General features: G+C 39.0%; 1 protein-coding gene across 1 annotated transcript; it reads left to right on the top strand.

The window, feature by feature from the left end:
• Positions 1–1,189: 1,189 nt before the first annotated feature.
• On the top strand, positions 1,190–12,133 carry LOC108635364 (zinc finger protein 280B-like; the record flags this gene model as incomplete). The annotated part of the gene is given in 4 exon segments (XM_018045532.1): positions 1,190–1,449; positions 1,451–2,795; positions 11,669–11,763; positions 11,856–12,133. Coding segments are annotated over 4 exon segments (1,978 nt in total), but the record flags the coding sequence as incomplete, so codon positions are not given.
• Positions 12,134–12,154: the final 21 nt, after the last annotated feature.

A 12,154-nucleotide genomic window follows, 5' to 3' on the forward strand; every position in this document is an offset into this window, starting at 1 on the left:
TGAAGAGGTGCTAGATTCAGGGAAATGCTTTTTCTTCAGGCATGTGTTATTTGTTTTATTGTTTTAAAATGGCATAATGTTGATTAACTTTCATATAATGAACCAACTTTGCATACCTCCATAAATCCCATGTGATCATGGTATACAATCTTTTTTATATGTTGTTGGATATTGTTTGGCAGTATTTTGTTGAGGACTCTTTCACCTGTATTCATAAGGGATATCATGTGTGTGTGTGTGTGTGTGTGTGTGTGTGTGTGTGTGATGCCTCTGTCTGATATTGGTATGGGAGAAATACTGGCATCACTTTACCTGCTATGTGGGGAGAGACCTGTGGAGTAAAGGATGAAGCATAGTTGGATTTCAGTTTAGCCAGGATTAGAGGGAGAAATTTAGGATATATCAGTGTGGAATTGGGGTGAGATTATCAAGAGAGCTCATTCTCAATTTCCTAGGCCTGTGTTAAGTGCTTGACATTGAATTATGCTGTTTGTTAAGTAGGTATAGATAGATTATACTTTGACTTTGCTACCTATTTTCTTTGTTAACATTTATGAAATTAGAATTTGTGAATCAGTTGTAATGTGCATTGAAGATACATTTTTTCCAATTTTACTCCAAAACAAGATGCCATTGAATAGCGGATGCCTTTTACAAAGAGCGTTAACCTTAAGTCTAAGAATTAAGCATGTTTGTCTTTAAGATACAGAAACACATTTAAAAGTTACAAATTTGCCCAAGAAGATGCAACTGGTGTGTGGTTAACTTAGAATTCCAACTTAATCTTCTTTGACTCCAAAGTCCATGTTTCTAAAAGCTGTACAACAGTGCTTTTGTAAAAAAACTGTCCTTTACATGTGATTTCACCTAATGATCAGTAGTGTTTTTTTTTTTTTTTTTTTTTAATAGAAAAGATTTACAGTGAACATGGGACAAAGCTATGATTCTAGAGCCATGTAGACTTGTAGTCATAGGTTTTTCAGCTGTCATTGAGCCTCGTTGACACTCAGTGTCTTTGTCTGTAAGATAAGGGTGTTTATAACTACTGTAGAGTTTTGGAGATAATCAAATAGCCCATTTTTGTGTTCTTAACTAATATGTAGTATGTTTATCCTTAGGTGGCAGTTTGTATAAAGGAAGCACTGGGACTTGTGGCCGCACCCTCTAAGAATAAAAACGTATTAAAAATATGGAACGACCATGTATGTTACGTGAAGAAGAACAAGAGCCAGAAGTACGGAAAAGGGAGGGAGAAACCAAACAAGTCGGTGATGATGATGATGAACTGATCTTGGTTGGAGTGGAAGATGTAAATGAAGATGCTGACGTGATCTTTGTTGGGATGACCTCAGCTTCAAAACCAGTCGTTTCAAACATACTGAACAGAGATACCCCAGGTTCTTGTTCAAGGAGAAAAAGGTATGGTCACTTCAGGAAAGGTAACGCTCACATTACAGCCCGTTAGTCATGTGACTCCTACATCAGAAGCAAAGACTGTCTTGCCAGTTTCTGACTCTGAACCAAGATCACCAGAGAGTCCTATTATTACTGAACCTCCGTCTCAAGCTGATTATAAAAATATTTCACCACAGATAGTGCCTAATTGCTTTTCAAAGGAGTTATGTTCTTCTTTGATTACCTTCACAAGTTCATGTCAGCATCCAGTAGAAAGAGCAGTTTCTGCAGGAGATATGAATAAAAGTCCTCATGTATCAAAGCGACTTTCCACTTGTGAAACAAATAGCAGAAATCCCAGAAGGCCTAAGCTCAGTGATGGCATTATAGGGGAACATTCTTTAGGTTTTTCCCCTTCAGGTATTTTTCATACAGTGCCCACTCAGCAAAGCACACCAGACCGTGTCCATACCTCACTAAGCCACGCTCAGAATGGAGAACCTTGTCCGACACCTTTTCCAAAGGACAGTGTTCATTGCAAGCCTGTAAGACCTTTAGGGGAAAATGGACTGACAAAAACTGATTTTCCAAGTTTAGCAAGTCCAGACAAGATTGTTGATCCCACAGAAGGAAATCTGATTGTGTTACTTCGTGACTTCTACTATGGAGAGCATATAGGAGTTGGGCAGCCAGAACCGAAGACCCACACAGCGTTTAAATGCCTCAGCTGCTTGAAAGTTCTAAAAAATGTCAAGTTTATGAATCACATGAAGCACCATTTGGAACTTGAGAGGCAGAGAGGTGACAGCTGGAAAAACCACACCACCTGCCAGCACTGCCTCCGCCAGTTTCCTACTCCCTTCCAGCTGCAGTGTCACATTGAAAGTGTCCACACTCCCCAGGGGCCCTCCGCAGTCTGTCAAATCTGTGAGTTGTCCTTTGAGACAGATCAGGTTCTCTTAGAGCACATGAAAGACAATCATAAGCCTGGTGAAATGCCCTATGTATGCCAGGTTTGCAGTTACAGATCATCATTTTTTGCAGATGTGGATGCACATTTCCGAGCATGCCATGGTAACACTAAGAATTTACTTTGCCCGTTTTGTCTCAAAATTTTTAAAACTGCAACAGCATACAGACGTCATCATAGAGGGCACTGGGAAAAGAGTTTTCACCAGTGTTCCAAATGTCGGCTACAGTTTTTAACTTTCAAAGAGAAAAGGGAGCACAAGACCCAGTGTCATCAAATGTTTAAGAAGCCTAAGCAGCTAGAAGGATTGTCTCCTGAAACAAAAGTTGTTATTCAGGTATCACTGGAACCCCTTCAAGCAGGATTGGTGGAAATAGCATCCATTACTGTGAACACATCTGATTTTGAATCATCACCCCTGAAATCTAAAGTAGGAGGTCAAAAAAAAGAAAAAAAAAGTTAATTCTGCTTTCAGTAAGTCTGAAGCAAGTGTTTCAGTCAAAGTTAAAAACCCCATTAAAAACAAAAAGATCAAATTATAGCATTATTCAGTAATATCAAATATAGGGAAAGCGATGGATAATTTATGTGATTTTGTTTTAAATACAGGAAGTACAATTTTGTTTGATCTGCATATTGAGATGTTATTTAAAAATCTATTATCTGTTTTTCAAAAATTGTCTTAACATGTAAAAAGAATGTGTGCATGTGTGTGTGAGAGAGAGAGAATGAGAGAAGTGGAGAAAGGAAAAGTAACAACCTATTTTGGTATTTGATGTTACTTGTAAGTTTGAAAGCTCTACTATACATATAATCTGTAGAGTGTTTTAGCAACGTAATTTTCAACTGTTTTCATGCCTTGAAGATCTCAGTATCAGCTATATAGCCAGATTTGAATGTCACTCTCTGAAGTGCCTCTTGGGCTGATCTAAGATAACCTGGCTCTGAAAGCATGCAGTGGAGAAGTTGATGGAGAAGCTCTGATGTGAGTTTGGACCAGACACGGGATTTAATCAGTGAAGAGCTGTGGCTTCTTGTCCCAGCTGAGGAAGAGGCATACATTCACTCCAGGCATAGAGCCAAGGTAGAAGGAACACTGTCTCAGAGTGCTTTTACCTAGCCCAGGGACATCTCAAGGAAGCCAGCCGTTAAAATGCCTGTGTTTGGTGAGAGAGGCTTGCAAGCATCAAGCAGGCCCTGTGTATCATTGACTGCAGTTGGAGAAGCAGAGATAGTTAATAGAATGAGACCTGGTGCCTGTGGACCTCCTGTTGAGTGATCAAAAGGGGAATTTGATTCATTCCATCCCCTTTGCCATTTGGCTGGCCTGTAGTCACAATGAGGTAGGCATATCCCTGTCAGACACAGTAGCAAAGCAAGTTAAAATTCCCAAAGGAAAAAGAGCCTTGACGTGCACTTTGATTTGTGCTGGACCCATAGTTTTAACTGAAAAGGATCAAACACAGGGAATCTGTTCAGCTTTTGAATTGGGCTAAATTGAGTTCTCTTACCCTTAAGCTACAATGGAGTTGTCCAAGAATAGTAAATATAGTGGGTGAAAATAGTCCAGGGTGATTAAACCCTTTTTAGAACTCGTCCTTACCTTTTCCAGTTACATGTGTCTTACCCTAGTTGAACACGTGAAGATTTCAGTTTTGTATCTTATCTTGCCTTGGACACAAATGTAGTACAGTTAACAGCTAATTCTCTGCGTGTGTAATTTCCCATTGTATCAAACTAATTGAGTTTCAGTCTTTCTTGACACAGTCTGATGTGCAAGAATTGTCTCATGTATTTCAGTAATTGTCAGGTCATAGAGTTTTCCTTCCTCTAATGTGCGATTATACTTGTGGTAACCTTTTTTCTTGCGGTCTCCAAGGGCTGTTTCACAGACCTGTGGGGTTCCCTCTTAAGTATTGGTTCCTGAACATCAGCACACTTGGCTGCCTCCGTAGGTTCTTGGAGTTGAATCTCCTGGAGTTGAATGTCACCCCTTCTCCACTTCTGGCACAGATACCTAGCAATCTCTGTGCACCATTCAAGGAAGCCCTATCTGTAGACCTGTGCCAGGAGAAATCTCTCCGTTTCCTCTTCCTTTCTCCTCCTCTTTGTCTCTCCCCACTCTCCCCCTCCTCAATTTATTTAAGTCCTCTAAGCTTTCACAAAATGCTGGAAGGTGCTAATCACCAAGGGGATAGCATCCCTCTCAGAACTGAAGAGGAAGGACTACAGATGATTATGCTGTAGTGAATCTGTTGTCTCCATTTTAGGTAATTTCCTGAGTGTAAATTCAAATTCAAATAAATTGTGTTTATTTCCTCAAAGCTTGATTGATTTATTTGCACTTTGAATATTTTACTAGGCCTTTCCAGTTAGTTTACTTGGGCCAAAGCACTTTGCTGAGTGTCAGCTTAAACCACTTTTAGTTGTATAAAGAGTGTGTGTGTGTTCTGGTCTCAGGTGAAAACTCTATGTATAAATAAATAACCAGACTATTGTATTCTTATCTCCTTTCTTCGTTTTCTATAGTAAAAAATACGAAATGTTATCATTATGTGTTTTTATTGTTGCTTGGTATTATCAACACTGTTAGTCGCTGTGAAGTATGCTCCTAAGGAGTACAAGCTGTGTTTATTGCCAGATAAAAAGGTTCCAGCAGTATGGTCCCTGACTGCTTCCTCTTTTCCATTCTCTGTCCTTCTACTCTACTATTTTCCCCACTAATGTTCTCCTTTTGACAACACTGGCCTTGGTTTTCCTCCATCAAATTCCATTTCTTCCCCGATCCAAAGACTGCAAGTGCTGTTCTTCTGGAAATGCTTTTTCCGTAGGCCTGCATGGCTTGCTACCTCCCTTGTTTGAGCTTCACCAATGCTGTTCAAATAACACAATCAAATCTTCAACCCCCTATCTTTCCTCCTCCTCCTTAAAGGCACTTGAAGTCTCTATCCTCTTCCTTCTCCAGCCTAAATTTCCTAAATTTTCACACACACACACACAAAAAGAAGAGATAATATCATCAGGGCTTTGCTTCTTAGAATTAACTTGAGTCAGTTTCTGTGCCTGCAAAAAAAGATAGTTAATAGTGAGTTGAGTTCTTTCAGGAGCTTCCTCTGTTTTTCTATTGATCCCTCTATATTTTGTTCACACAATGACACTTTGTTTTCTTTACAAATATATTGAATATCTGTCAAGATTACTATTTTGTTACTGCCCTTTGTGAATTTCCTTGTCTGCTTTGCTTGTTCTTTCAGGTAAAATTTATTGTTTTATTAATGTGCCAAAATATTGTAAGTAAAATTAGTATTTGTAGAAATAATTTTTTAAAAAATTATTTCTGCTGTCTTTTTACAATAACATGGCATATTTTTATTCTTTTTAAATAATCGTTTAAGGTAATTATTGATAAGTATGATCCCGTTACCATTTACTTTATTGTTTTGGGTTCGGGTTTATACACCCTTTTCGTGTTTCCTGTCTAGAGAATATCCTTTAGAATTTGTTGGAGAGCTGGTTTGGTGGTGCTGAATTCTCTCAGCTTTTGCTTGTCTGTAAAGCTTTTGGTGTCTCCTTCGTATTTGAATGAGATCCTTGCTGGGTACAGTAATCTGGGCTGTAGGTTATTGTCTTTCATCACTTTAAGTATGTCTTGCCATTCCCTCCTGGCCTGAAGAGTTTCTATTGAAAGATCAGCTGTTATCCTAATGGGAATCCCCTTGTGTGTTATTTGTTGTTTTTCCCTTGCTGCTTTTAATATTTGTTCTTTGTGTTTGATCTTTGTTAATTTGATTAATATGTGTCTTGGGGTGTTTCGCCTTGGGTTTATCCTATTTGGAACTCTCTGTGTTTCTTGGACTTGGGTGATTATTTCCTTCCCCATTTTAGGGAAGTTTTCAACTATTATCTCCTCAAGGATTTTCTCATGATCTTTCTTTCTGTCTTCTTCTTCTTCTGGGACTCCTATAATTCGAATGTTGGAGCGTTTCATATTGTCCTGGAGGTCTCTGAGATTGTCCTCATTTCTTTTAATTCGTTTTTCTTGTTTCCTCTCTGATTCATTTATTTCTACCATTCTATCTTCTATTTCACTAATCCTATCTTCTGCCTCCATTATTCTACTAATTGTTGCCTCCAGAGTGTTTCTGATCTCATTTATTGCATTATTCATTATATTTTGACTCTTTTTTATTTCTTCTAGGTCCTTGTTAAACCTTTCTTGCATCTTCTCAATCCTTGTCTCTAGCCTATTTATCTGTGATTCCATTTTGATTTCAAGATTTTGGATCATTTTCACTATCAATATTCGGAATTCCTTCTCCGGTAGATTCCCTACTTCTTCCACTTTTGTTTGGTTTGGTGGGCAACTCTCCTGTTCCTTTACCTGCTGTGTATTCCTCTGTCTCTTCATCTTGGTTATATTGCTGCATTTGGGGTGGCCTTTTTATATTCTGGGAATTTGTGGAGTTCTCTTTATTATGGAGCTTCCTCACTTTGGGTGGGGGTTCTGTCAGTGGCTTGTCAAGGTTTCCTGGTTAGGGAGGCTTGTGTTGGAGTTTTGGTGGGTGGAGCTGGGTTTCTTCTCTCTGGAGTGCAATGGAGTGACCCGTAATGGGTTACGAGACATCAAAGGTTTGGGGATAATTTTGAGCTGCCTGTATATTGAAGCTCAGGGGAGTGTTCCTGTGTTGCTGGAGAATTTGTGTGGTATGTCTTGTTTTGGAATTTGTTGGCCCTTGGGTGGAGCTTGGTTTCGGTGTAGGTATGAAGGCATTAGATGGGCTCCTATTGCTTAATGTTCCCTGAATTCAAGAGTTCTCTAATGTTTTCAGGCTTTGGATTTAAGCCTCCTGCTTCTGGTTTTCAGTTTTATTTTTACAGTAGCCTCTAGACTTCTCCATCTATACAGCACCGATGATAAAACATCTAGGTTAAAGATGAAAAGTTTCTCCACATTGAGGGACACTCAGAGAGGTTCACTGAGTTATAAGGAGAAGAGAAGATGGAGGGGGTAGTTAGAGGTAACTGGAATGAGATGCGGTGAGATCAAAAGAGAAGAGAGCAAGCTAGCCAGTAGTCACTTCCTTATGTGCGCTCTATAGTCTGGACCGCTCAGAGGTATTTACAGAGTTATACGGGGAAGAGGAGAGGGAGGAAGTAGACAGAGGTGACCAGGAGGATCAGAGAGAGGAGTGAGTAGGAGAGAGACAAATCCTGCCAGTAACCTGTTCCTTAGGTGTTCTCCACCGTCGGGAACACACAGAGATTCACAGAGTTGGATAGAGGAGAGATGGGGAGAAAAGAGACAGAGGCCACCTGGTGCAGAAAAAGGAGAGTCCAGAGGAGGAGAGAGTGGTCAAGCCAGTAATCTCGCTCTCAGGTAAACTGGGATAGTGAAGTTTGGGTTTTTAAATGTACAAAATTGACCACAAAAACCTAAGAGCAAAGATTAAAAATCTAGAGTAGAGGTTGGATTTTCAAAGATACAATATTAGAGAGAAGCAGAAGGAAAAAGGAAGAAAGAAAAAAAAAAAAGAAAAAAAATTATTAAAAAACAAACAATCAAAAAAAAAAAAAAAAAGCCATCAACAACCATCCAAAGACTGTATATGGTGTTTGCCTTAAAAAAAAAAAAAAAAAAAGTCTTTCTTTAAAAAACAAACAAAAAAATATAGTAATAATAGGTTATAGAAATAAAAATTAGAGGAGAAATAGAAGACTTAACAATTAAATAAAAGTTAGAAAAAAAAAGCAAAAAAAAAAAAAAAAGGAATGATTAATAATCATATTGTGTTGGCCAGTTCTAAACTTCTAAACAGTGATGTGTAAATGGGCTTTCTTGTTCTGAGTACCATCAAAAGCAATGAGTATCTGGCTTAATAATTTCCGTTTCTGTTTTTAGATCTTGAAGAGAATTGTTTTATTGGATAGTTTACAACATTTGTTGAGACATTTGTTTTTCTTTCCTTTCCTTTCCTTTCTTTTTCTTGCTTTCTTCCCTTGTCTCTCTTCCTCTTTCTTTCCCCAGGTTTTTGCTTGATTGGACCTTTCCTGAAACAAAAGTGATTCCACTCAGAGTTGAATATTATCCTCTCATAATCCCATTTCATTTCTCATTTGTAGTATTGGAATTAACCTCCTTGTCCCCTTATTAGATTTGCCACAGTTGTATCAATGTTTCTGATTTTCTTTCTCCAAGAAGCAGCTCTTGTTTTATTATCCCAACAAGTTTTATTTTTGTTGTTTTCTATTTTTGTTTCAATTCATATATACTTTCTACATTCTTTAGGATTTTTTCCTTCATAATTTTGTATTTTAGAAGCTTTCTTTACTATTTTTTTCCTGTAAATATGCTTGATTTACAATGTTGATTTTCAGATGTATATCAGAGTGATTTAGTTATGCAGATATGTATCTATTCTTTTGTAATTTCTTTTCCATTATAGGTTATTACATGATACTCAGGATTTCTTTTTTTTTTTTTTTTTCAATAGATGGTTTAGGTATTGACCTATCTTTATTTAGCAATTTTGTCTGAATCCCAAATATTTTTATGTATACATGTTTTTTAATTAAAATTTCATTGTCTACGATTTTTGGCAAGTTGCTTCCAAAGATTTCACTATTTACAGGCTGAATGTTTTCATTTATAGTTTACTGAGAAGTTTTCCTGGGAACTCTGAGGATATTTGTGTATATACACTGACATGTCTTTATACACATCCTTTTCAGATTACTACATATTTTAAGACATGTAAATGTATTTTCAAAGATATTTTCTGTTTGTATGGTAAAAACATGAAATGTTTTAATTCTAGAAATTTGTTCCCCCAAATGAATATAGTATAAAGAGTAACGGGATAAAACTATATTCCTTTGAAAATAATCCTTACTAACAGAAATTGGAAATGTTTAAAAATTATTCATAACACTTAGGAAAGGTGGTAAGAAAAACTTTATTCAAGGTAAGAGTACTACAGTGGGGTATTATAATATGGGAGAGAGATTGAGCTTATGTCTGACTCCAGCAGGGATGCAGGTGGGATTTATAGCTAAGGAACAGGGTGGGTCCATGGGATTGCAAACAGAGATGGGAGACTGAAAAGCAATGGACAACAATAACAGAATGGGTGTCAGTGGATGGAAGCTTATTAAGACCACTATAAGGGTGAGGTTAGATTCTGGCTCAACTGAGAGGATCATTGCTGAGGCTAGGCAAGGCTGGTGAGATATTCAGGTGAGTGAAATGATATGTGATCTGATACTGAGGGTGGTCAAATCAAGGGTGGGCTATGTTTTCTAAACTGAAGTAGCAGATTGTGGATTAGATTGGACTAGATGGACAGGCAGCTCTGAATAAAGACATTGCCTAAAGTTGGCAGTGCATTACTGAACTGCTGCATAACCAATTACCCAGAACTAGCAGCTTAAAACAATTATTTCATACTGCTGCGGAAAGTTGGGAATCCAGGAGTAATTCAGCTGAGTGTTCTGGCTCAGTGTCTCATGAGATTGCCATCCTCTGAAGCCTTAACATGCACTGGTGGATTTCCTTCCAAGATGGCTTACTCACATAGCTGTTGAAACCAGTTTGCTTGCTGGCTGCTGAGAGAAAGCCTCGGTTCTTTCACATGGGCCTCTCTAAAGGGCTCCCTGAGTGTTCTCAAGATATGACTAAGCTGGCTTCTAGAGTGAGTGATCCAAGAGGATGCGCAAGGACACTGCAGTGCCTTTTTATGACCTAGTCTCAGATGCTTCATTGTTCGTTTCTACAATATTCGAACGTTAGAAGTGAGCCACTAAGTCCACCACGCATGTGAAGGGGAGAAGGAAGGAACTGTGGACGTAATTTAAAACCACGTGGTACACACATGGCCAGAATTGTTTACATGCTTGTATGTCCAAAATGCATTTTCCTGCCAATGCTTTTAAATAATTTATCCGTTACAGCATTAACTTGAAGTTCAGGACCTTGTCATTTAAGTCAGGTCCAGCTATGGATCAGGGTCCACGTATACAGTATCTCAAGTGTTCTGTTGCTCAGTTGTGTCGTATTCTTTGCAACCCCATGACTGCAGCACTGCAGACTTCCCTGTCCATCAACATCTGGAGCTTGCCAGACTCAAGTCCATTGAGTCGATGATGCTATCCCACAATCCCATCCTCTGCTGTCCTCTTCTCCTACCTTCATTTTTTTTCCGCATCATGGTCTTTTCCAGTGAGTCAGTTATTCGCATCACATATCCCAAGTATTGGAGCTTCAGCTTCAGGATCAGTCCTTCCAATGAATATGCAGCAGAAATTTACTTTAGGATTGACTGGTTTGATCTCCTTGCAGTCCAAAACCCTCTCAAGTCTCCAGCACATCAGTTCAAATTATACAAGTGTAGTTCCTCTAGACCTGAGGGTGTGTGAACAAAAGAGATGAGTTAATCTGCTCACTTTCACAGTCAACATACAGTGGTGGGTCAGGCACAGATAACCTTCATAGACACTCCTGTTCCAGAAAGGGGAGGGGAGATGGGAGTCAATAGTAGCAGTTCTGAAATCCCACGGGTTCTTGTGGGCAGTCCTTTGATTAGTATTTAAGGCCTGGAAACTTCCTAGGCTTCAGTCTCTGATTTTTTAATTCTACCCCTGACATGATGCCATTGCATGAAAGATGGCTAGTATATGGTTACATGAAACAGTCTCCCTAGCCTGCTTCCTGCTTGTAGAAGGTAGGAGTCCAGCGCTCTTGTTTTGTACTATTGCTGGTCCTTTCAGTCCGAGCTGAACTTAAATACGTTATCTCAAAACCTTGGTGTGTCTCCTGATAATGTTACCGGTGTTCATGGCAAAGCACCCCACTCCCAAGCCACAATCACACATAATAACATCTGAGGCTGACTCTGTCTTGGTTTTCTGCTGAGATAGCTGAGGGATTACACCCTGAGCCTTGGTAGAAGTCTTATTGTGTGACTGAAAGGATCTCTGAGTGACACAGCTAAACGCTTTGGAGGGTATTGGCCTGACTAAATAATGTCATGAGGCATCCCCTTCCAGCTTTCTGAGGCTTAACAAAGAATTTTACAGTCACACTCATCTTTAGAACACCTTAATAATATGAAGAAGAACTGGCCTATAGGTGGTGTAAAATGTTATATTTAGACCACATAATCTCGATGCCCTGAGAGTCATTAATTTTAACATCTTCTGTTATCCTAAAAGACTGGAAAATTCCCAAATCAGCAAGTTTTGTCTCCTGTTTTAATAGTCTTTATCTTAAACATTTTTTAGAAAAATTCCCTTCATGTTTTACTACAGGCAGCAAGAAGAAACCAGGAAGCACTTTTGGCTGTTTGGATGGAAATCCTCTTAGATAACTCAATTAAGTACAGTTTGTCCTCCCAGCTCATTAGGTACATTTTCTACTTTTCTTAAACTGCAGGTGTAGTGGACTTTCCCCTTCACACTCCCCAGGATCTTTCCTCCTGCCGCTCCTTTCTGCCAGGCGTTCTAGGTGCACGACTGTGATTCCACTTAGAACGTGTTTGCTCAGTGAGATAACGGGGAGCGATTCTCTGGCTTCAGTGCTTCTGCTGGCCAGAGACTATGTACCTTTCCCTAAGAACTTCATGTTTTCGCTGTCCAACTTCTATCACCTGGCTAGGTCAGTTGCAATAGCTCATACTCACAAGCGAACAGGCAGGGATTTCTACGCGCAAATGTGCGCAAACATACGCATGTACACAGTGACATCCCTGAGAGGAAACCTGTCCTTATGCAGAAGTACAAGCATTTTCTTTCCAG

Source organism: Capra hircus, unplaced genomic scaffold (genome assembly GCF_001704415.2).
Source record: "Capra hircus breed San Clemente unplaced genomic scaffold, ASM170441v1, whole genome shotgun sequence".
NCBI classification, from domain to species: Eukaryota; Metazoa; Chordata; class Mammalia; order Artiodactyla; family Bovidae; genus Capra; species Capra hircus.